Raw genomic sequence first — 26,706 nt, 5'->3', positions numbered from 1 at the left:
TCGCTCTCTCTCTCTCTCTCCCCCGCTCTCTCTCTCTCTCTCTCTCCCCCGCTCTCTCTCTCTCTCTCTCTCCCCCACTCTCTCTCTCTCTCTCTCTCCCCCACTCTCTCTCTCTCTCTCACCCCCGCTCCCGCTCCCTCTCTCCCCCGCTCCGCTCCCTCTCTCCCCCGCTCCCCCTCTCCCCCGCGCCCTCTCTCTCTCTCCCCCGCGCCCTCTCTCTCTCTGCCCCGCGCCCTCTCTCTCTCTGCCCCGCTCCCTCTCTCTCTCTGCCCCGCTCCCTCTCTCTCTCTGCCCCGCTCCCTCTCTCTCTCTGCCCCGCTCCCTCTCTCTCTCTGCCCCGCTCCCTCTCTCTCTCTGCCCCGCTCCCTCTCTCTCTCTGCCCCGCTCCCTCTCTCTCTCTGCCCCGCTCCCTCTCTCTCTCTGCCCCGCTCCCTCTCTCTCTCTGCCCCGCTCCCTCTCTCTCTCTGCCCCGCTCCCTCTCTCTCTCTGCCCCGCTCCCTCTCTCTCTCTGCCCCGCTCCCTCTCTCTCTCTGCCCCGCTCCCTCTCTCTCTCTGCCCCGCTCCCTCTCTCTCTCTGCCCCGCTCCCTCTCTCTCTCTGCCCCGCTCCCTCTCTCTCTCTGCCCCGCTCCCTCTCTCTCTCTGCCCCGCTCCCTCTCTCTCTCTGCCCCGCTCCCTCTCTCTCTCTGCCCCGCTCCCTCTCTCTCTCTGCCCCGCTCCCTCTCTCTCTCTGCCCCGCTCCCTCTCTCTCTCTGCCCCGCTCCCTCTCTCTCTCTGCCCCGCTCCTCTTTCCCCCGCGCTCCTGCCCCAGATTCCATGTTGGGTGTGTAGTGGACCCTCTGGGCGGGCAGCTCGGTCAGGCGGCGCCGATCTGCAGCAGGTTGAGCAGCTTGCAGACGAAGAGGGCAGTGAACTTGGCCAGCAGCGAGCAGTCGCTGCCGTCGTTGACCAGGTGCCACATGGGCAGCAACTCGGTGGGCCCCACGTGGTGGGAGGCGATGATCGACTTGTAGCAACACTGGCTGAAGTGGAAACGGGGCCCGCCCGACATCTTGGAAGTGTGTGTGGGCAACACGCCCATCCGCTGGGCGCATATCCCCACAAAGACGTCCTCGATGGTCAGGAGGGGGAGCACCAGGGATGCCACGTAGATCTTGTGGGCCATGTCGCCAGACAGCACGTAGGCGGTGCCACTGCAGTAGTTTGGGTAGATGTCCGGCAGGTACACAGCCTCCGAGACATAGTAGAGGCTGCTGACGTTCCTGATCACCCGCACCTTGCTGTGGACTCTGCCCAGGTACAGGTCAGTCGTCCCAGCGCCCAATCCAATCAGCAGATCCACCAGGTTGGAAATGTTCAGGAAGACATCGTCATCCACTTTCAGCAGGTATTGGGCCGAGGGGCAATAGGTGGCAAACCATCGCATCACCATGATGGTCTTGATGGTCAGGTTGAGGTAGGTGTCCACAAAGCAGCCTTGCACCAGGTCCCCGTAGCGGGCGGACTCCCGCTCAACACTCTCCTGTTCCTGAGGGTTCCCGGGCACGCCCAGAGCAAAGAGGGTCCTGACCGCCCGGCCTCGCACCTCCCTCACCGAGGCCCAGGTCCTCCGGATTGCCTCCCGACTCTCCCGGTGAGCCGGTTTGCTGACCACGAAGCTCACCAGGAAGACGTCGGATTGGGCGCAGACCCCGGGGTTCGGCAGCCGGTACAACATGGGCGCGTCCAGCTTGAGGGTGGCGGCGTCAAAGGCGGCAGCCTTCTCCCGCATCCGGGAGGTCCTCTGCCCCGCCAGGGAGACGGGCGGAGGGCGCAGGAGCCATTCCTCGATGGAGCCGGCGGAGAAGACGGTCACCAGCAGGGCAGAGGCACCAACCAGCAGCAAAGTGAGCAGGAAGCGGGGGAGCCTGATCGTCCCTGATGGGTGGCACGGGCCACGGGGGCAGCGAGCAGGCTGCCGGAACCAGCAACGGGGCACCAGCAGCTTTGCCAGCCTCTTCCAGGAAAGGCCGAGCATCTCCTGCAGACAAAAGAGAAAACAGGTCAATTACAAAACGGACCAAATTTACCCGGCAGTTTGAGAGGGAGAAGCTGCAATCAGATGTAACAGTATTACAATTAAATACGGGTAACTGCAAAGACATGAGGGAGGAGCTGGCCAGAGTTGATTGGAAAAGGAGCCTCGCAGGGAAGACAGTGGAACAGCAATGGCAGGAGTTTTGAGGGGTTATTCGGGAGGCACAACAGAAATTCATCCCAAGGCGGAAGAAACATGCTAAGGGGAGGACAAGGCATCCATGGCGGACAAGGGGTGTCAAGGATGGCATAAAAGCTAAAGAAAAGGCATACAAAGTGGCGAGGATTAGTGGGAAGCCAGAGGATTGGGAAATCTTTAAAAGCGAGGAGGAGGGGGGGGGAGAAGATGAAGTACGAATGCAAGCGAGTTAGAAGATAGGAAGAGTTTTTTTCAATATATAAAAGGTAAGAAAGAGGCAAAAATAGACATTGAACCACTGGAAAATGTGGCTGGAGAAGTAATAATAGGAAAGAAAGAAATGGCAGACGAACTGAATAGTTACTTTGCATCAGTCTTCACGGTGGAAGACACCAGTGGGATGCCAGAGCTCCAGGAGAACCAGGGGGCAGAGGTGAGTGCAGTGACCATTACTAAGGAGAAGGTTCTGGGGAAACTGAAAGGTGTGAAGGTGGATAAGTCACCTGGACCAGATGGACTACACCCCAGGGTCCCAAAAGAGATAGCTGAGGAAATTGTGGAGGCATTAGTGATCTTTCAGGAATCACTGGAGGCAGGAAGGGTCCCAGAAGACTGGAAAGTGGCTAATGTGACACCACTGGTTAAGAAGGGAGGGAGGCAGAAGACGGGAAATTATAGGCCGGTTAGCCTGACTTCAGTCATTGGTAAGATTTTAGAGTCTGTTATTAAAGATGAGATTGCGGAGTACTTGGCAGTGCACGGTAAAATAGGACTGAGTCAGCACAGCTTCGTCAAAGGGAGGTCGTGTCTGACAAATCTGTTAGAGTTCTTTGAGGAGGTAATGAGGAAGTTAGACAAAGGAGAACCAGTGGGCGTGATTTATTTAGATTTCCAGAAGGCCTTTGACAAGGTGCCGCATAGAAGACTGTTAAGTTAAGAGCCCATGATGTTCAGGGTAAGATCCTGGCATGGATAGAGGATTGGCTGACTGGCAGAAGGCAGAGAGTGGGGATAAAGGGGTCTTTTTCAGGATGGCAGCCGGTGACTAGTGGTGTGCCTCAGGGGTCTGTGCTGGGACCACAACTTTTCACAATATACATTAATGATCTGGAAGAAGGAACTGAAGGCGCTGTTACTAAGTTTGCAGATGATACAAAGATCTGTAGAGGGACAGGTAGTATTGAGGAAGCAGGGGGGCTGCAGAAGGATTTGGACAGGCTAGGAGAGCGGGCAATGAAGTGGCAGATGGAATACAATGTGGAAAAGTGTGAGGTTATGCACTTTGGAAGGAGGAATTTAGGCACAGACTATTTTCTAAATGAGGAGATGCTTCGGAAATCAGAAGCACAAAGGGACTTGGGAGTCCTTGTTCACGATTCTCTGAAGGTTAATGTGCAGGTTCAGTCAGCAGTTAGGAAGGCAAATGCAATGTTAGCATTCATGTCGAGAGGGCGAGAATACAAGAGCAGGGATGTACTTCTGAGGCTGTATAAGGCTCTGGTCAGACCCCATTTGGAGTTTTGGGCCCCGTATCTAAGGAAGGATGTGCTGAACTTGGAAAGGGTCCAGAGGAGGTTCACAAGAATGATCCCTGGAATGAAGAGCTTGTCGTATGAGGAACGGTTGAGGACTCTGGGTCTGTACTCGTTGGAGTTTAGAAGGATGAGAGGGGATCTTATTGAAACTTACAGGATACTGAGAGGCCTGGATAGAGTGGACGTGGAGAGGATGTTTCCACTTGTAGGAAAAACTAGAACCAGAGGACACCATCTCAGACTAAAGGGACAATCCTTTAAAACAGAGATGAGGAGGAATTGCATCAGCCAGAGGGTGGTGAATCTGTGGAACTCTTTGCCGCAGAAGGCTGTGGAGGCCAAATCACTGAGTGTCTTTAAAACAGAGATAGATAAGTGTTTGATTAATCAGGGGTGATGGGGCGAAGGCAGGAGAATGGGGATGAGGAAATATCAGCCATGAGTGAATGGCGGAGCAGACTCGATGGGCCGAGCGGCCTAATTCTGCTCCTGCGTCTGATGGAAACACCACCCTCACCCCCTCGTCCCAGATTACTGAAGCTGCTCCCGAAACCAATGCCCCACTTTCCCCATACCCCTGTATCAATCCCAAACTAATCCCACTGTCTCCCAGTAAGAGGTCTTACAACACCAGGTTAAAGTCCAACAGGTTTGTTTGGAATCACTAGCTTTCGGAGCGCTGCTCCTTCCTCAGGTGAATGAAGAGGTCTGTTCCAGAAACACATATATAGACAAATTCAAAGATGCAATACGATACTTTGAATGTGAGTCTTTGCAGGTGATTAAATCTTTACAGATCCAGAGATGGGGTAACCCCAGGTTAAAGAGGTGTGAATTGTACCAAGCCAGGACAATTGGTAGGATTTTGCAGGCCAGATGGTGGGGGATGAATGTAATGCGACATGAATCCCAGGTCCCGGTTGAGGCCGCACTCATGTGTGCGGAACTTGGCTATAAGTTTCTGCTCGGCGATTCTGCGTTGTCGCGGGTCCTGAAGGCCGCCTTGGAGAACGCTTACCCGGAGATCAGAGGCTGAATGCCCTTGACTGCTGAAGTGTTCCCCGACTGGAAGGGAACATTCCTGCCTGGCGATTGTTGCGCGATGTCCGTTCATTCGTTGTTGCAGCGTCTGCATGGTCTCGCCAATGTACCACGCTTCGGGACATCCTTTCCTGCAGCGTATGAGGTAGACAACATTGGCCGAGTCGCACGAGTATGTACCGTGTACCTGGTGGGTGGTGTTTCACGTGTACCCACGTATGAGGTAAACAACGTTGGCCGTTGACCTGTAAAGACTTAATTACCTGCAGACTTGCATTCAAAGTATCGTCTGGCATCTTTGACTTTATATATATATATATATGTTTCTGGAACCTACGGTAACCGAAGAAGAAAGAGTTGAATTGCACCCCTCCGGAAGGCCGCTGCCCTATACTCGACATGTATGCTCAAGCCGTCAGGAGTCGCGTCAATGCCAGATTCATCAGTCGCATTCACAAGACAGCCCCGAACGTCACCCAAGCACAACGCAATGCCATCCGCGCTCTCAAGACCAACCACAGCATCGTCATCAAACCAGCAGACAAAGGGGGGGCCACTGTCGTACTGAACAGAACGGACTACTGCAAACAAGTATACCGACAACTGAACAACCAAGAACACTACAGACAGTTACCCGCAGATCCGACCAAGGAACACATCCGCCAACTCAACAGACTGATCAAGACCTTGGATCCAGACCTTCAGAGCACCCTACGTGCTCTCATCCCACGTACTCCCCGCATTGGAGATCTCTACTGCCTCCCGAAAATACATAAGGCCAACACACCAGGCCGCCCTATCGTATCAGGCAATGGGACCCTGTGTGAGAACCTCTCTGGCTACATCGAGGGCATCTTGAAACCCATCGTACAAGGTACACCCAGCTTCTGTCGCGACACGACGGACTTCCTACAGAAACTCAGCACCCATGGACCAGTTGAACCAGGAACATTCCTCGTCACAATGGACGTCTCGGCACTCTACACCAGCATCCCCCATGACGACGGCATTGCTGCAACAGCCTCAGTACTCAACACCGACAACTGCCAATCTCCAGACACAATTCTGCAACTCATCCGCTTCATTCTGGATCACAACGTCTTCACCTTCGACAACAAGTTCTTCATCCAGACGCACGGAACAGCCATGGGGACCAAATTCGCACCCCAATACGCCAACATCTTCATGCACAAGTTTGAACAGGACCTACTCACCGCACAGGACCTTCAACCGACGTTATACACCAGATACATCGATGACATTTTTTTCCTTTGGACCCACGGCGAAGAATCACTGAAGCGACTACACAATGACATTAATAAGTTCCATCCAACCATCAGACTCACCATGGACTACTCTCCAAAATCAGTTGCATTCTTGGACACACTCGTCTCCATCAAGGACGGTCACCTCAGCACTTCGCTTTACCGCAAACCCACGGATAACCTCACGATGCTCCACTTCTCCAGCTTCCACCCTAAACACATTAAAGAAGCCATCCCCTATGGACAAGTGCTCCGTATACACAGGATCTGCTCAGACGAGGAGGAGCGTAACAGACATCTACAGACGCGGAAAAATGCCCTCGTACGAACAGGATATGGCACTCGACTCATCGATCGACAGTTCCACCGCGCCACAGCGAAAAACCGCACCGACCTCCTCAAGACAAACATGGGACACAACCGACAGAATACCCTTCGTCGTCCAGTACTTCCCCGGAGCGGAGAAACTACGTCATCTTCTTCACAGCCTTCAACACGTCATTGATGACGATGAACATCTTGCCAAGGTCATCCCCACACCCCCACTACTTGCCTTCAAACAACCGCGCAACCTCAAACGAGCCATTGTTTGCAGCAAACTACCCAGTCTTCAGAACAGCGACCACGACACCACACAACCCTGTCATGGCAATCTCTGCAAGACGTGCCAGATCATCGACATGGATACCACTATTACACGTGAGAACACCACCCACCAGGTACGCGGTACATACTCGTGCGACTCGGCCAACGTTGTCTACCTCATACGCTGCAGGAAAGGATGTCCCGAAGCGTGGTACATTGGCGAGACCATGCAGACGCTGCGACAACGAATGAACGGACATCGCGCAACAATCACCAGGCAGGAATGTTCCCTTCCAGTCGGGGAACACTTCAGCAGTCAAGGGCATTCAGCCTCTGATCTCCGGATAAGCGTTCTCCAAGGCGGCCTTCAGGACGCGCGACAACGCAGAATCGCCGAGCAGAAACTTATAGCCAAGTTCCGCACACATGAGTGCGGCCTCAACCGGGACCTGGGATTCATGTCGCATTACATTCACCCCCCACCATCTGGCCTGCAAAATCCTACCAACTGTCCTGGCTTGAGACAATTCACACCTCTTTAACCTGGGGTTAGCCCTATCTCCCGTTGCTCCGTCTGGACCAGTAAAGACTTAATTACCTGCACAGACTCCCATTCAAGGTATCGTCTTGAATCATTGACTTTGTCTATATATATGATTCTGGAACCCACCTCTTCACTCACCGAGGAAGGAGCTGCGCTCCGAAATCTAGTGATTCCAAACAAACCTGTTGGACTTTAAATTCTATGATATATGGTGTTGTTAGACTTCTCACTGTACACACCCCAGTCCAACGCCTGCATCTCCCCATCACCACTCTCTCCCCATAGCCTTGTATCAATCCCAAACTAATCCCACTGCCCCACTCTCTCCCCATAGCCCTGTATCAATCCCAAACTAATCCCACTGTCCCACTCTCTCCCCATAGCCCTGTATCAATCCCCAAACTAATCCCACTGCCCCACTCTCTCCCCATAGCCTTGTATCAATCCCAAACTAATCCCACTGCCCCGCTCACTCCCCATAGCCCTGTATCAATCCCAAACTAATCCCACTGCCCCACTCTCTCCCCATAGCCCTGTATCAATCCCAAACTAATCCCACTGCCCCGCTCACTCCCCATAGCCCTGTATCAATCCCAAACTAATACCACTGCCCCACCCTCTCCCCATAGCCCTGTATCAATCCCCAAACTAATCCCACTGCCTCACTCTCTCCCCATAGCCCCGTATTAATCCCAAACTAATCCCACTGCCCCGCTCTCCCCATAGCCCTGTATCAATCCCCAAACTAATACCACTGCCCCGCTCTCTCCCCATAGCCCTGTATCAATCCCCAAACTAATCCCACTGCCCCGCTCTCTCCCCATAGCCCTGTATCAATCCCAAACTAATCCCACTGCCCACTCTCTCCCCATAGCCCTGTATCAATCCCAAACTAATCCCACTGTCCCACTCTCTCCCCATAGCCCTGTATCAATCCCAAACTAATCCCACTGCCGCACTCTCTCCCCATAGCCCTGTATCAATCCCCAAACTAATCCCACTGCCCCGCTCTCTCCCCCATAGCCCTGTATCAATCCCAAACTAATCCCACTGCCCCGCTCTCTCCCCATAGCCCTGCATCAATCCCCAAACTAATCCCACTGCCCCACTCTCCCCATAGCCCTGTATCAATCCCCAAACTAATCCCACTGCCCCACTCTCTCCCCATAGCCCCGTATCAATCCCCAAACTAATCCCACTGCCCCGCTCTCTCCCCATAGCCCTGCATCAATCCCCAAACTAATCCCACTGCCCCACTCTCTCCCCATAGCCCTGTATCAATCCCCAAACTAATCCCACTGCCCCACTCTCTCCCCATAGCCCCGTATCAATCCCCAAACTAATCCCATTGCCCCGCTCTCTCCCCATAGCCCTGTATCAATCCCCAAACTAATCCCACTGCCCCGCTCCCGCCCCACAGCCCTGCATCAATCCCAAACTAATCGCACTGCCCCACTCTCTCCCCATAGCCCTGTATCAATCCCAAACTAATCCCACTGCCCCACTCTCTCCCCATAACCCTGCATCAATCCCCAAACTAATCCCACTGCCCCGCTCTCTCCCCATAGCCCTGTATCAATCCCAAACTAATCCCACTGCCTCACTCTCTCCGCATAGCCCCGTATTAATCCCAAACTAATCCCACTGCCCCGCTCTCTCCCCATAGCCCTGTATCAATCCCCAAACTAATCCCACTGCCCCGCTCTCTCCCCATAGCCCTGTATCAATCCCGAACTAATCCCACTGTCCCACTCTCTCCCCATAGCCCTGTATCAATCCCAAAACTAATCCCACTGCCCTGCTCTCTCCCCATAGCCCTGTATCAATCCCCAAACTAATCCCACTGCCCCGCTCTCTCCCCATAGCCCTGTATCAATCCCGAACTAATCCCACTGTCCCGCTCTCTCCCCATAGCCCTGTATCAATCCCAAAACTAATCCCACTGCCCTGCTCTCTCCCCATAGCCCTGTATCAATCCCAAACTAATCCCACTGCCCCACTCTCTCCAATAGCCCTGTATCAATCCCCAAACTAATCCCACTGCCCCGCTCTCTCCCCATAGCCCTGTATCAATCCCAAACTAGTCCCACTGTCCCGCTCTCCCCATTGCCCTGTATCAATCCCAAACTAATCCCACTGGCCCGCTCTCTCCCCATAGCCTTGTATCAATCGCAAACTAATCCCACTGCCCCGCTCTCTCCCCATAGCCCTGTCTCAATCCCAAACTAATCCCACTGCCCCGCTCTCTCCCCATAGCCCTGTATCAATCGCAAACTAATCCCACTGCCCCGCTCTCTCCCCATAGCCTTGTATCAATCGCAAACTAATCCCACTGCCCCGCTCTCTCCCCATAGCCCTGTCTCAATGCCAAACTAATCCCACTGCCCCACTCTCTTCCCATAGCCCTGTATCAATCCCAAACTATTCCCACTGCCCAGCTCCCGCCCCACAGCCCTGCATCAATCCCAAACTAATCGCACTGCCCCACTCTCTCCCCATAGCCCTGTATCAATCCCAAACTAATCCCACTGCCCCACTCTCTCCCCATAACCCTGCATCAATACCCAAACTAATCCCACTGCCTCACTCTCTCCCCATAGCCCCGTATTAATCCCAAACTAATCCCTCTGCCCCGCTCTCTCCCCATAGCCCTGTATCAATCCCCAAACTAATCCCACTGCCCCGCTCTCTCCCCATAGCCCTGTATCAATCCCAAACTAATCCCACTGCCCCGCTCTCTCCCCATAGCCCTGTATCAATCCCAAACTAATCCCACTGCCCTGCTCTCTCCCCATAGCCCTGTATCAATCCCAAACTAATCCCACTGCCCCGCTCGCGCCCCATAGCTCTGTATCAGCCCCAAACTAATCCCACTGCCCCACTGTCTCCCCATAGCCCTGTATCAATCCTCAAACTAATCCCACTGCCCCACTCTCTCCCCATAGCCCTGTAACAATCCCCAAACTAATCCCACTGCTCTGCTGTCTCCCCATAGTCCTGTATCAATCCCAAACTAATCCCGCTGCCCTGCTCTCTCCCTACAGCCCTGTATCAATACGAAACTAATCCCACTGCCCCGCTCTCTCCCCATAGCCCTGTATCAATCCCCAAACTAATCCCAGTGCCCCGCTCTCTCCCCATAGCCCTGTATCAATCCCAAACTAATCCCACTACCCCGCTCTCTCCCCATAGCCCTGTATCAATCCCCAAACTAATCCCACTGCCCCACTCTCTCCCCATAGCCCTGTATCAATCCCAAACTAATCTCACTGCATCACTCCCCACATCCCTGTATCAATCCCAAACTAACCCCACTGCCCCGCTCACTCCCCATAACCCTGCATCAAGGCTTTAGAGACGGAGCAGAAGAGATTTACCAGAATGTTGCCTGGTATGGAGGGCATTAGCTATGAGGAGCGGTTGAATAAACTCGGTATGTTCTCACTGGAACGAAGGAGGTTGAGGGGCGACCTGATAGAGGTCTACAAAATTATGAGGGGCATAGACAGAGTGGATAGTCAGAGGCTTTTCCCCAGGGTTGAGGGGTCAATTACTAGGGGGCATAGGTTTAAGGTGAGAGGGGCAAGGTTTAGAGTAGATGTACGAGGCAAGTTTTTTATGCAGAGGGTAGTGGGTGCCTGGAACTCGCTACCGAGGAGGTGGTGGAAGCAGGGACGATAGTGACATTTAAGGGGCATCTTGACAAATACATGAATAGGATGGGAACAGAGGGATACGGACCCAGGAAGTGTAGAAGATTGTAGTTTAATCGGGCAGCATGATCGGCACGGGCTTGGAGGGCCGAAGGGCCTGTTCCTGTGCTGTACTTTTCTTTGTTCTTTGTTTGTTTTCCATGCCCAAACTAATCCCACTGCCCCACTCTCTCCCCATAGCCCTGTATCAATCCCCAAACTAATCCCACTGCCCTGCTCTCTCCCCACAGCCCTGTATCAATCCCCAAGCAAATCCCACTGCCCCACTCTCTCCCCATAGCCCTGTATCAATCCCCAAGCAAATCCCACTGCCCCACTCTCTCCCCATAGCCCTATATCAATCCCAAACTAATCCCACTTCCCCTCTCTCCCCATAGCCCTATATCAATCCCCAAGCTAATCCCACTGCATCACTCTCTCCCAATACCCCTGTATCAATTCCCAAACTAATCCCACTGCCCCACTCTCTCCCCATAGCCCTGTATCAATCCCCAAACTAATCCCACTGCCCCGCTCTCTCCCAAAGCCCTGTATCAATTCCCAAACTAATATCACTGCCCCGCTCACTCGCCATAGCCCAGCATCAATCCCAAGATAATCCCATTACCCCACTCTCTCCCCATCGCACTGTATCAATCCCCAAACTAATCCCACTGCCCCACTCACTCCCCATAGCCCTGTATCAATCCCAAACTAATCCCACTGCCCCACTCTCTCCCCACAGCCCTGTATCAATCCCAAACTAATCCCACTGCCCCACTCTCTCCCCATAGCCCTGTATCAATCCCAAACTAATCTCACTGCCCCGCTCTCTCCCCATAGCCCTGTCTCAATCCCAAACTAATCCCACTGCCCCACTCTCTTCCCATAGCCCTGTATCAATCCCTAACTATTCCCACTGCCCCGCTCCCGCCCCACAGCCCTGCATCAATCCCAAACTAATCGCACTGCCTCACTCTCTCCTCATAGCCCCGTATTAATCCCAAACTAATCCCGCTGCCCTGCTCTCTCCCCATAGCCCTGTATCAATCCCCAAACTAATCCCACTGCCCCGCTCTCTCCCCATAGCCCTGTATCAATCCCAAACTAATCCCACTGTCCCACTCTCTCCCCATAGCCCTGTATCAATCCCAAAACTAATCCCACTGCCCTGCTCTCTCCCCATAGCCCTGTATCAATCCCCAAACTAATCCCACTGCCCCGATCTCTCCCCATAGCCCTGTATCAATCCCGAACTAATCCCACTGTCCCACTCTCTCCCCATAGCCCTGTATCAATCCCAAAACTAATCCCACTGCCCTGCTCTCTCCCCATAGCTCTGTATCAATCCCAAACTAATCCCACTGCCCCGCTCGCGCCCCATAGCTCTGTATCAGCCCCAAACTAATCCCACTGCCCCACTGTCTCCCCATAGCCCTGTATCACTCCCAAACGTATCCCACTTCCCCTCTCTCTCCCCATAGCCCTGTATCAATCCTCAAACTAATCCCACTGCCCCACTCTCTCCCCATAGCCCTGTATCAATCCCCAAACTAATCCCACTGCTCTGCTGTCTCCCCATAGTCCTGTATCAATCCCAAACTAATCCCACTGCCCTGCTCTCTCCCTACAGCCCTGTATCAATACGAAACTAATCCCACTGCCCCGCTCTCTCCCCATAGCCCTGTATCAATCCCCAAACTAATCCCACTGCCCCGCTCTCTCCCCATAGCCCTGTATCAATCCCAAACTAATCCCACTGCCCCGCTCTCTCCCCATAGCCCTGTATCAATCCCCAAGCTAATCCCACTGCCCCACTCTCTCCCCATAGCCCTGTATCAATCCCAAACTAATCTCACTGCATCACTCCCCACATCCCTGTATCAATCCCAAACTAATCCCACTGCCCCACTCTCTCCCCATAGCCCTGTATCAATCACAAACTAATCCCACTGCCCCACTCTCTCCCCAAAGCCCTGCATCAATCCCAAACTAATCCCACTGCCCCGCTCTCTCCCAATAGCCCTGTATCAATCCCAAACTAATCCCACTGCCCCACTCTCTCCTCATAGCCCTGTATCAATCCCAAACTAATCCCACTGCCCCACTCTCTCCCCATAGACCTGTATCAATCCCCAAACTAATCCCACTGCCCTGCTCTCTCCCCATAGCCCTGTATCAATCCCCAAGCAAATCCCACTGCCCCACTCTCTCCCCATAGCCCTGTATCAATCTCCAAACTAATCCCACTGCCCCGTTCTCTACCCATAGCCCTGTATCAATCCCCAAACTAATCCCACTGCCCCACTCTCTCCCCATAGCCCTGTATCAATCCCAAACTAATCCCACTGCCCTGCTGTCTCCCCATAGTCCTGTATCAATCCCCAACTAATCCCACTGCCCCGCTCTCCCCCCATAGCCCAGCATCAATCGCAAAATAATCCCACTGCCCCGCTCTCTCCCCATAGCCCTGTATCAATCCCAAACTAATCCCACTGCCCCGCTCTCACCCCATAGCCCTGTATCAATCCCCAAACTAATCCCACTGCCCCGCTCTCTCCCCATAGCCCTGTATCAATCCCCAAACTAATCCCACTGCCCCACTCTCTCCCCATAGCCCTGTGTCAATCCCAAACTACTCCCACTGCCCCGCTCACTCCCCATAGCCCTGTATCAATCCCAAACTAATCCCACTGCCCCGCTCTCCCCTCATAGCCCAGCATCAATCCCAAACTAATCCCACTGCCCCGCTCACTCCCCATAGCCCTGTATCAATCCCCAAACTAATCCCACTGCCCCACTCTCTCCCCATAGCCCTGTGTCAATCCCAAACTAATCCCACTGCCCCGCTCACTCCCCATAGCCCTGTATCAATCCCCAAACTAATCCCACTGCCCCACTCTCTCCCCATAGCCCTGTGTCAATCCCAAACTAATCCCACTGCCCCACTCTCTCCCCATAGCCCTGTATCAATCCCAAACTAATCCCACTGCCCCGCTCTCCCCTCATAGCCCAGCATCAATCCCAAACTAATCCCACTGCCCCGCTCATTCCCCATAGCCCTGTATCAATCCCCAAACTAATCCCACTGTCCCACTCTCTCCCCATAGCCCTGTATCAATCCCGAAACTAATCCCTCTGCCCCGCTCTCTCCGCATAGCCCTGTATCAATCCCAAACTAATCTCACTGCATCACTCCCCACATCCCTGTATCAATCCCAAATTAACCCGACTGCCCCGCTCTCTCCCCATAACCCTGCATCAAGGCTTTAGAGAGGGTGCAGAAGAGAGTTACCAGAATGTTGCCTGGTATGGAGGGCATTAGCTATGAGGAGCGATTGAATAAACTCGGTTTTTTCTCTCTGGAACGAAGGAGGTTGAGGGGAGACCTGATAGAGGTATACAAAATTATGAGGGGCATAGACAGAGTGGATAGTCAGAGGCTTTTCCCCAGGGTAGAGGGGTCAATTACTAGGGGGCATAGGTTTAAGGTGAGAGGGGCAAGGTTTAGAGTAGATGTACGAGGCAAGTTTTTTACGCAGAGGGTAGTGGGTGCCTGGAACTCGCTACCGGAGGAGGTGGTGGAAGCAGGGACGATAGTGACATTTAAGGGGCATCTTGACAAATACATGAATAGGATGGGAATAGAGGGATACGGACCCAGGAAGTGTAGAAGATTGTAGTTTAGTCGGGCAGCATGGTCGGCACGGGCTTGGAGGGCCGAAGGGCCTGTTCCTCTGCTGTACATTTCTTTGTTCTTTGTTTGTTATCAATCCCCAAACTAATCCCACTGCCCCACTCTCTCCCCATAGCCCTGTATCAATCCCAAACTAGTCCCACTGCCCCACTCTCTCCCCATAGCCCTGTATCTATCCCAAACTAATCCCACTGCCCCACTCTCTCCCCATAGCCCTGTATCAATCCCAAACTAATCCCACTGCCCCACTCTCTCCCCAAAGCCCTGTATCAATCCCAAACTAATCCCACTGCCCCGCTCTCTCCCAATAGCCCTGTATCAATCCCAAACTAATCCCACTGCCCCACTCTCTCCCCATAGCCCTGTATCAATCCCAAACTAATCCCACTGCCCCACTCTCTCCCCATAGACCTCTATCAATCCCCAAACTAATCCCACTGCCCTGCTCTCTCCCCATAGCCCTGTATCAATCCCCAAGCAAATCCCACTGCCCCACTCTCTCCCCATAGCCCTGTATCAATCTCCAAACTAATCCCACTGCCCCGTTCTCTACCCATAGCCCTGTATCAATCCCAAACTAATCCCACTGCCCTGCTCTCTCCCCATAGCCCTTTATCAATCCCCAAACTAATCCCACTGCCCCGCTCTCTCCCCATAGCCCTGTATCAATCCCAAACTAATCCCACTGCCCCGCTCTCTCCCCATAGCCCTGTATCAATCTCGAACTAATCCCACTGTCCCACTCTCTCCCCATAGCCCTGTATCAATCCCCAAACTAATCCCACTGCCCCACTCTCTCCCCATAGCCCTGTATCAATCCCAAACTAATCTCACTGCATCACTCCCCACATCCCTGTATCAATCCCAAACTAACCCCACTGCCCCGCTCACTCCCCATAACCCTGCATCAAGGCTTTAGAGACGGAGCAGAAGAGATTTACCAGAATGTTGCCTGGTATGGAGGGCATTAGCTATGAGGAGCGGTTGAATAAACTCGGTATGTTCTCACTGGAACGAAGGAGGTTGAGGGGCGACCTGATAGAGGTCTACAAAATTATGAGGGGCATAGACAGAGTGGATAGTCAGAGGCTTTTCCCCAGGGTTGAGGGGTCAATTACTAGGGGGCATAGGTTTAAGGTGAGAGGGGCAAGGTTTAGAGTAGATGTACGAGGCAAGTTTTTTACGCAGAGGGTAGTGGGTGCCTGGAACTCGCTACCGAGGAGGTGGTGGAAGCAGGGACGATAGTGACATTTAAGGGGCATCTTGACAAATACATGAATAGGATGGGAACAGAGGGATACGGACCCAGGAAGTGTAGAAGATTGTAGTTTAATCGGGCAGCATGATCGGCACGGGCTTGGAGGGCCGAAGGGCCTGTTCCTGTGCTGTACTTTTCTTTGTTCTTTGTTTGTTTTCCATGCCCAAACTAATCCCACTGCCCTGCTCTCTCCCTATAGCCCTGTATCAATCCCCAAACTAATCCCACTGCCCTGCTCTCTCCCCACAGCCCTGTATCAATCCCCAAGCAAATCCCACTGCCCCACTCTCTCCCCATAGCCCTGTATCAATCCCCAAACTAATCCCACTGTCCTGCTCTCTACCCATAGCCCTGTATCAATCCCCAAGCAAATCCCACTGCCCCACTCTCTCCCCATAGCCCTATATCAATCCCAAACTAATCCCACTTCCCCTCTCTCCCCATAGCCCTATATCAATCCCCAAGCTAATCCCACTGCATCACTCTCTCCCAATACCCCTGTATCAATTCCCAAACTAATCCCACTGCCCCACTCTCTCCCCATAGCCCTGTATCAATCCCCAAACTAATCCCACTGCCCCGCTCTCTCCCATAGCCCTGTATCAATTCCCAAACTAATATCACTGCCCCGTTCACTCGCCATAGCCCAGCATCAATCCCAAGATAATCCCACTGCCCCACTGTCTCCCCATAGCCCTGTATCACTCCCAAACGTATCCCACTTCCCCTCTCTCTCCCCATAGCCCTGTATCAATCCTCAAACTAATCCCACTGCCCCACTCTCTCCCCATAGCCCTGTATCAATCCCCAAACTAATCCCACTGCTCTGCTGTCTCCCCATAGTCCTGTATCAATCCCAAACTAATCCCACTGCCCTGCTCTCTCCCTACAGCCCTGTATCAATACGAAACTAATCCCACTGCCCCACTCTCTCCCCATAGCCCTGTATCAATCCCCAAACTAATCCCACTGCCCCGCTCTCTCCCCATAGCCCTGTATCAATCCCCAAACTAATCCCACTGCCCCGCTCTCTCCCCATAGCCCTGTATCAATCCCAAACTAATCCCACTGCCCCGCTCTCTCCCCATAGCCCTGTATCAATCCCCAAGCTAATCCCACTGCCCCACTCTCTCCCCATAGCCCTGTATCAATCCCAAACTAATCTCACTGCAACACTCCCCACATCCCTGTATCAATCCCAAACTAATCCCACTGCCCCACTCTCTCCCCATAGCCCTGTATCAATCCCAAACTAATCCCACTGCCCCACTCTCTCCCCAAAGCCCTGCATCAATCCCAAACTAATCCCACTGCCCCGCTCTCTCCCAATAGCCCTGTATGAATCCCAAACTAATCCCACTGCCCCACTCTCTCCTCATAGCCCTGTATCAATCCCAAACTAATCCCACTGCCCCACTCTCTCCCCATAGACCTGTATCAATCCCCAAACTAATCCCACTGCCCTGCTCTCTCCCCATAGCCCTGTATCAATCCCCAAGCAAATCCCACTGCCCCACTCTCTCCCCATAGCCCTGTATCAATCTCCAAACTAATCCCACTGCCCCACTCTCTCCCCATAGCCCTGTATCAATCCCAAACTAATCCCACTGCCCTGCTGTCTCCCCATAGTCCTGTATCAATCCCCAACTAATCCCACTGCCCCGCTCTCCCCCCATAGCCCAGCATCAATCGCAAAATAATCCCACTGCCCCGCTCTCTCCCCATAGCCCTGTATCAATCCCAAACTAATCCCACTGCCCCGCTCTCACCCCATAGCCCTGTATCAATCCCCAAACTAATCCCACTGCCCCGCTCTCTCCCCATAGCCCTGTATCAATCCCCAAACTAATCCCACTGCCCCACTCTCTCCCCATAGCCCTGTGTCAATCCCAAACTACTCCCACTGCCCCGCTCACTCCCCATAGCCCTGTATCAATCCCAAACTAATCCCACTGCCCCGCTCTCCCCTCATAGCCCAGCATCAATCCCAAACTAATCCCACTGCCCCGCTCACTCCCCATAGCCCTGTATCAATCCCCAAACTAATCCCACTGCCCCACTCTCTCCCCATAGCCCTGTGTCAATCCCAAACTAATCCCACTGCCCCGCTCACTCCCCATAGCCCTGTATCAATCCCCAAACTAATCCCACTGCCCCACTCTCTCCCCATAGCCCTGTGTCAATCCCAAACTAATCCCACTGCCCCACTCTCTCCCCATAGCCCTGTATCAATCCCAAACTAATCCCACTGCCCCGCTCTCCCCTCATAGCCCAGCATCAATCCCAAACTAATCCCACTGCCCCGCTCATTCCCCATAGCCCTGTATCAATCCCCAAACTAATCCCACTGTCCCACTCTCTCCCCATAGCCCTGTATCAATCCCGAAACTAATCCCTCTGCCCCGCTCTCTCCCCATAGCCCTGTATCAATCCCAAACTAATCTCACTGCATCACTCCCCACATCCCTGTATCAATCCCAAATTAACCCGACTGCCCCGCTCTCTCCCCATAACCCTGCATCAAGGCTTTAGAGAGGGTGCAGAAGAGATTTACCAGAATGTTGCCTGGTATGGAGGGCATTAGCTATGAGGAGCGATTGAATAAACTCGGTTTGTTCTCTCTGGAACGAAGGAGGTTGAGGGGAGACCTGATAGAGGTATACAAAATTATGAGGGGCATAGACAGAGTGGATAGTCAGAGGCTTTTCCCCAGGGTAGAGGGGTCAATTACTAGGGGGCATAGGTTTAAGGTGAGAGGGGCAAGGTTTAGAGTAGATGTACGAGGCAAGTTTTTTACGCAGAGGGTAGTGGGTGCCTGGAACTCGCTACCGGAGGAGGTGGTGGAAGCAGGGACGATAGTGACATTTAAGGGGCATCTTGACAAATACATGAATAGGATGGGAATAGAGGGATACGGACCCAGGAAGTGTAGAAGATTGTAGTTTAGTCGGGCAGCATGGTCGGCACGGGCTTGGAGGGCCGAAGGGCCTGTTCCTGTGCTGTACATTTCTTTGTTCTTTGTTTGTTATCAATCCCCAAACTAGTCCCACTGCCCCACTCTCTCCCCATAGCCCTGTATCAATCCCAAACTAATCCCACTGCCCCACTCTCTCCCCAAAGCCCTGTATCAATCCCAAACTAATCCCACTGCCCCGCTCTCTCCCAATAGCCCTGTATCAATCCCAAACTAATCCCACTGCCCCACTCTCTCCCCATAGCCCTGTATCAATCCCAAACTAATCCCACTGCCCCACTCTCTCCCCATAGCACTGTATCAATCCCCAAACTAACCCCACTGCCCCACTCTCTCCCCATAGCACTGTATCAATCCCCAAACTAATCCCACTGCCCCGCTCTCTCCCCATAGCCCTGTATCAATCCCACTGCCTCGCTCTCTCCCCATAGCCCTGTATCAATCCCACTGCCCCACTCTCTCCCCATAGCCCTGTATCAATCCACAAACTAATCCCAATGCCCCGCTCTCTCCCACAGCCCTGTATCAATCCCCAAACTAATCCAACTGCCCCACTCTCCCCATTGCCCTGTATCAATCCCCAAACTAATCCCACTGCCCCACTCACTCCCCATAGCCCTGTATCAATCACAAACTAATCCCACTGCCCCACTCTCTCCCCATAGCCCTGTATCAATCCCCAAACTAATCCCAATGCCCCACTCTCTCCCCATAGCCCTGTATCAATCCCCAAACTAATCCCAATGCCCCACTCTCTCCCCATAGCCCTGTATCAATCACAAACTAATCCCACTGCCCCACTCTCCCCATTGCCCTGTATCAATCCCCAAACTAATCCCACTGCCCCACTCACTCCCCATAGCCCTGTATCAATCACAAACTAATCCCACTGCCCCACTCTCTCCCACAGCCCTGTATCAATCCCCAAACTAATCCAACTGCCCCACTCTCCCCATTGCCCTGTATCAATCCCCAAACTAATCCCACTGCCCCACTCACTCCCCATAGCCCTGTATCAATCACAAACTAATCCCACTGCCCCACTCTCTCCCCATAGCCCTGTATCAATCCCCAAACTAATCCCACTGCCCCACTCTCTCCCCATAGCCCTGTATCAATCCCAAACTATTCCCACTGCCCCGCTCTCTCCCCATAGCCCTGTATCAATCCCCAAACTAATCCCACTGCCCCACTCTCTCCCCATAGCCCTGTATCAATCCCCAAACTAATCCCACTGCCACGCTCTCCGCCCACAGCCCTGTATCAATCCACAACTAATCCCACTGCCCCTCTCTCCCCATAGCCCTGTATCAATCCCAAACTAATCCCACTGCCGCTCTCTCCCCATAGCCCTGTATCAATCCCAAATTAATCCCACTGCCCCACTCTCTCCCCATAGCCCTGTATCAATCCCCAAACTAATCCCACTGCCCCACTCTCTCCCCATAGCCCCGTATCAATCCCCAAACTAATCCCACTGCCCCGCTCTCTCCCCCATAGCCCTGTATCAATTCCCAAACTAATCCCACTGCCCCACTCTCCCCATAGCCCTGTACCAATCCCCAAACTAATCCCACTGCCCCACTCTCTCCCCATAGCACTGTATCAATCCCCAAACTAATCCCACTGCCCCGCTCTCTCCCCATAGCCCTGTATCAATCCCCAAACTAATCCCACTGCCCCACTCTCTCCCCATAGCACTGTATCAATCCCCAAACTAACCCCACTGCCCCACTCTCTCCCCATAGCACTGTATCAATCCCCAAACTAATCCCACTGCCCCGCTCTCTCCCCATAGCCCTGTATCAATCCCCAAACTAATCCAACTGCCCCACTCTCCCCATTGCCCTGTGTCAATCCCCAAACTAATCCCACTGCCCCGCTCTCTCCCCCATAGCCCTGTATCAATTCCCAAACTAATCCCACTGCCCCACTCTCCCCATAGCCCTGTACCAATCCCCAAACTAATCCCACTGCCCCACTCTCTCCCCATAGCACTGTATCAATCCCCAAACTAATCCCACTGCCCCACTCTCCCCATAGCCCTGTACCAATCCCCAAACTAATCCCACTGCCCCACTCTCTCCCCATAGCACTGTATCAATCCCCAAACTAATCCCACTGCCCCACTCTCTCCCTATAGCACTGTACCAATCCCCAAACTAATCCCACTGCCCCACTCTCCCCATAGCCCTGTACCAATCCCCAAACTAATCCCACTGCCCCACTCTCTCCCCATAGCACTGTATCAATCCCCAAACTAATCCCACTGCCCCGCTCTCTCCCCATAGCCCTGTATCAATCCCCAAACTAATCCCACTGCCCCACTCTCTCCCCATAGCACTGTATCAATCCCCAAACTAACCCCACTGCCCCACTCTCTCCCCATAGCACTGTATCAATCCCCAAACTAATCCCACTGCCCCGCTCTCTCCCCATAGCCCTGTATCAATCCCCAAACTAATCCCACTGCCCCACTCACTCCCCATAGCCCTGTATCAATCACAAACTAATCCCACTGCCCCACTCTCTCCCCATAGCCCTGTATCAATCCCCAAACTAATCCCACTGCCCCGCTCACTCCCCATAGCCCAGCATCAATCCCAAACTAATCCCACTGCCCCGCTCACTCCACATAGCCCTGTATCAATCCCCAAACTAATCCCATTGCCCCACTCTCTCCCCATAGCCCTATATCAATCCCAAACTAATCCCACTGCCCCACTCTCTCCCCATAGCCCTGTATCAATCCCAAACTAATCCCACTGCCCCACTCTCTCCCCATAGCCCTGTATCAATCCCCAAGCTAATCCCACTGCCCCACTCTCGCCCCATCGCCCTGTATCAATCCCCAAACTAATCCCACTGCCCCACTCTGTCCCCATAGCCCTGTATCAACCCCAAACTAATCCCACTGCCCCGCTCTCTCCCCATAGCCCTGTATCAATCGCAAACTAATCCCTCTGCCCCACTCTCTCCCCATAGCCCTGTATCAATCCCGAATAAATCCCACTGCCCCTTTCTCTCCCCATAGCCCTGTATCAATCCCAAACTAATCCCACTGTCCCACTCTCTCCCCACAGCCCTGTATCAATCCCCAAACTAATCGCACTGCCCCACTCTCCCCATAGCCCTGTATCAATCCCCAAACTAATCCCACTGCCCCACTCACTCCCCATAGCCCTGTATCTATCCCCAAACTAATCCCACTGCCCCACACTCTCCCCATAGCCCTGTATCAATCCCCAAACTAATCCCACTGCCCCACTCTCTCCCCATAGCACTGTATCAATCCCCATACTAATCCCACTGCCCAGCTCTCTCCCCATAGCCCTGTATCAATCCCCAAACTAATCCCACTGCCCCACTCTCTCCCCATAGACCTGTATCAAAGAACAAAGAAACAAAGAACAAAGAAATGTACAGCACAGGAACAGGCCCTTCGGCCCTCCAAGCCCGTGCCGACCATACTGCCCGACTAAACTACAATCTTCTACACTTCCTGGGTCCGTATCCTTCTATTCCCATCCTATTCATATATTTGTCAAGATGCCCCTTAAATGTCCCTATCGTCCCTGCCTCCACTACCTCCTCCGGTAGTGAGTTCCAGGCACCCACTACCCTCTGCGTAAAAAACTTGCCTCGTACATCTACTCTAAACCTTGCCCCTCTCACCTTAAACCTATGCCCCCTAGTAATTGACCCCTCTACCCTGGGGAAAAGCCTCTGACTATCCACTCTGTCTATGCCCCTCATAATTTTGTATACCTCTATCAGGTCGCCCCTCAACCTCCTTCGTTCCAGTGAGAACAAACCGAGTTTATTCAATCGCTCCTCATAGCTTATGCCCTCCATACCAGGCAACATTCTGGTAAATCTCTTCTGCACCCTCTCTAAAGCCTCCACATCCTTCTGGTAGTGTGGCGACCAGAATTGAACACTATACTCCAAGTGTGGCCTAACTAAGGTTCTATACAGCTGCAACATGACTTGCCAATTCTTATACTCAATGCCCCGGCCAATGAAGGCAAGCATGCCGTATGCCTTCTTGACTACCTTCTCCACCTGTGTAGCCCCTTTCAGTGATCTGTGGACCTGTACTCCTAGATCTCTTTGACTTTCAATACTCTTGAGGGTTCTACCATTCACTGTATATTCCCTACCAGCATTAGCCCTTCCAAAATGCATTACCTCACATTTGTCCAGGTTAAACTCCATCTGCCATCTCTCCCATCTGCTATCAATCCCAAACTAATCCAACTGCCCCGCTCTCCCCCCCCCATAGCCCAGCATCAATCCCAAATTAATCTAACTGCCCCGCTCTCCCCCCATAGCCCTGTATCAACCCCAAACTAATCCTACTGCCCCACTCTCTCCCCATAGCCCCGTATCAATCCCAAACTAATCCCACTGCCCCACTCTCTCCCCATAGCCCTGTGTTAATCACAAACTAATCCCACTGCCCCACTCTCCCCCCCATAGCCCTGTATCAATCCCCAAACTAATCCCACTGCCCCGCTCTCTCCCCATTGCCCTGTCTCAATCCCCAAACTAATCCCACTGCCCCGCTCTCTCCCCATTGCCCTGTATCAATCCCCAAACTAATCCCACTGCCCCGCTCTCCCCCATAGCCCTGTATCAATCCCAACATAATCCCACTGCCCCACTCTCTCCCCATAGCCCTGTATCAATTCCAAACTAATCCCACTGCCCCACTCTCTCCCCATAGCCCTGTATCAATCCCAAACTAATCCCACTGCCCCACTCTCTCCCCATAGCCCTGTATCATTCCCGAAACTAATCCCACTGCCCCACTCTCTCCCCATAGCCCTGTATCAATCCCCAAACTAATCCCACTGCCCCACTCTCTCCCCATAGCCCAGCATCAATCCCAAACTAATCCCACTGCCCCGCTCACTCCCCATAGCCCTGTATCAATCCCAAACTAATCCCACTGCCCCACTCACTCCCCATAGCCCTGTATCAATCCCCAAACTAATCCAACTGCTCAACTCTCTCCCCATAGCCCTGTATCAATCCCAAATTAATCCAACTGCCCCGCTCTCTCCCCAGAACCCTGTATCAATCCCAAACTAATCCCACTTTCTCCCTATAGCCCTGTATGAATCCCAAACTAATCCCACTGCTCCTCTCTCCCCACAGCCCTGTATCAATCCCAAACTAATCCCACTGCCCCTCTCTCCCCAGAGCCCTGTATCAATCCCCAAGCTAATCCCACTGCCCCACTCTCTCCCCATAGCCCTGTATCAATCGCAAACTAATCCCACTGCCCCACTCTCCTCCCCACAGCCCTGTATCAATCCCGAATAAATCCCACTGCCCCTCTCTCCCCAGAGCCCTGTATCAATCCCCAAGCTAATCCCACTGCCCCACTCTCGCCCCATCGCCCTGTATCAATCGCAAACTAATCTCACTGCCCCTCTCTCTCCCCATAGCCCTGTATCAATCCCAAACTAATCCCACTGTCCCACTCTCTCCCCACAGCCCTATATCAATCCCCAAACTAATCGCACTGCCCCACTCTCCCCATAGCCCTGTATCAATCCCCAAACTAATCCCACTGCCCCACTCACTCCCCATAGCCCTGTATCTATCCCCAAACTAATCCCACTGCCCCACACTCTCCCCATAGCCCTGTATCAATCCCCAAACTAATCCCAATGCCCCACTCTCTCCCCATAGCCCTGTATCAATTCCCAAACTAATCCCACTGCCCCACTCTCTCCCCATAGCCCTGTATCAATCCCCATACAAATCCCACTGCCCAGCTCTCTCCCATAGCCCTGTATCAATCCCAAACTAATCTCACTGCCCCGCACATTCGCCATAGCCCTGTATCAATCCCCAAACTAATCCCACTGCCCCACTCTCTCCCCATAGCCCTGTATCAATCCCCAAACTAATCCCACTGCCCCGCTCACTCCCCATAGCCCTGTATCAATCCCCAAACTAATCCCACTGCCCCGCTCTCTCCCCATAGCCCTGTATCAATCCCCAAACTAATCCCACTGCCCCACTCACTCCCCATAGCCCTGTATCAATCCCCAAACTAATCCAACTGCTCAACTCTCTCCCCATAGCCCTGTATCAATCCCAAACTAATCCCACTGCCCCACTCACTCCCCATAGCCCTGTATCAATCCCCAAACTAATCCAACTGCTCAACTCTCTCCCCATAGCCCTGTATCAATCCCAAATTAATCCAACTGCCCCGCTCTCTCCCCATAGCCCTGTATCAATCCCCAAACTAATCCAACTGCCCAACTCTCTCCCCATAGCCATGTATCAATCCCCAAACTAATCCCCCTGCCCCACTCACTCCCCATAGCCCAGCGTAAATCCCCAAACAAATACCAGTGCCCCACTCTCTCCCCATAGCCCTGCATCAATCCCAAACTAATCCCACTGCCCCACTCTCTCCCCATGGCCCTGTATCAATCCCAAACTAATCCCACTGCCCCACTCTCTCCCCATAGCCCTGTATCAATCCCCAAACTAATCCCACTGCCCCACTCTCTCCCCATAGCCCAGTCTCAATCCCCAAACTAATTCCACTGCCCCGCTCTCTCCCCGTAGCCCTGTATCAATCCCCAAACTAATCCCACTGCCCCGCTCTCTCCCCATTGCCCTGTATTAATCTCGAACTAATCCCACTGTCCCACTCTCTCCCCATATCCCTGTATCAATCCCCAAACTAATCCCACTGCCCTGCTCTCTCCCCATAGCCCTGTATCAATCCCCAAACTAATCCCACTGCCCCGCTCACGCCCCATAGCCCTGTATCACTCCCAAAGGTATCCCACTGCCCCTCTCTCTCCCCATAGCCCTGTTTCAATCCCCAAACTAATCCCACTGCCGTGCTATCTCCCCATAGCCCTGTATCAATCCCAAACTAATCCCACTGCCCTGCTCTCTCCCTGCAGCCCTGTAACAATACCAAACTAATCCCACTGCCCCACTCTCTCCCCATAGCCCTGTATCAATCCCAAACTAATCCCACTGCCTCACTCTCTCCCGTAGCCCTGTATCAATCCCCAAACTAATCCCACTGCCCCACTCTCTCCCCATAGCCCTGTATCAATCCCCAAACTAATCCCACTGCCCCACTCTCTCCCCATTGCCCTGTATCAATCCCCAAACTAATCCCACTGCCCCGCTCTCCCCCATAGCCCTGTATCAATCCCAACATAATCCCACTGCCCCACTCTCTCCCCATAGCCCTGTATCAATTCCAAACTAATCCCACTGCCCCACTCTCTCCCCATAGCCCTGTATCAATCCCAAACTAATCCCACTGCCCCACTCTCTCCCCATAGCCCTGTATCAATCCCCAAACTAATCCCACTGCCCCGCTCTCTCCCTATAGCCCTGTATCAATCCCAAACTAATCCCACTGCCCTGCTCTCTCCCTATAGCCCTGTATCAATCCCAAACTAATCCCACTGCCCCACTCTCTCCCCATAGCCCTGTATCAATCCCAAACTAATCCCACTGCCCCACTCTCTCCCGTAGCCCTGTATCAATCCCCAAACTAATCCCACTGCCCCGCTCTCTCCCCATAGTCCAGCATCAATCCCAAACTAATCCCACTGCCCCACTCTCTCCCCAGAGCCCTGTATCAATCCCCAAACTAATCCCACTGCCCCGCTCTCCCCCATAGCCCTGTATCAATCCCCAAACTAATCCCACTGCCCCGCTCTCCCCCATAGCCCTGTATCAATCCCCAAACTAATCCCACTGCCCCACTCTCTCCCCATAGCCCTGTATCAATCCCCAAACTAATCCCACTGCCCCACTCTCTCCCCATAGCCCTGTTTCAATCCCAAACTAATCCCACTGCCCCACTCTCTCCCAATTGCACTGTAACAATACCAAACTAAT

General features: G+C 53.2%; 1 protein-coding gene across 4 annotated transcripts in view; it reads right to left on the bottom strand.

Annotated features, from left to right (window-relative positions):
* Positions 1-716: 716 nt before the first annotated feature.
* Positions 717-26,706, bottom strand: part of LOC140390600 (beta-1,3-galactosyltransferase 9-like) — a 484,726-nt gene continuing 458,736 nt past the window's right edge. For 3 of the 4 annotated variants that reach the window (XM_072475824.1, XM_072475825.1, XM_072475827.1), the window contains exon 2: positions 718-2,018. In XM_072475824.1, the coding sequence (XP_072331925.1) occupies positions 855-2,015 (1,161 nt within the window). In that variant the 5' untranslated portion in view covers positions 2,016-2,018 and the 3' untranslated portion in view covers positions 718-854. Of the gene's footprint in view, positions 2,019-26,706 lie in introns of all 4 variants that reach the window. The other variant, XM_072475828.1, reaches the window with a different exon arrangement.

The sequence above is a fragment of the Scyliorhinus torazame genome, chromosome 14 (assembly GCF_047496885.1).
Source record: "Scyliorhinus torazame isolate Kashiwa2021f chromosome 14, sScyTor2.1, whole genome shotgun sequence".
NCBI classification, from domain to species: Eukaryota; Metazoa; Chordata; class Chondrichthyes; order Carcharhiniformes; family Scyliorhinidae; genus Scyliorhinus; species Scyliorhinus torazame.
Note: the sequence above shows the minus strand (reverse complement) of the source record. Positions and strands in the feature narration are given on the sequence as shown.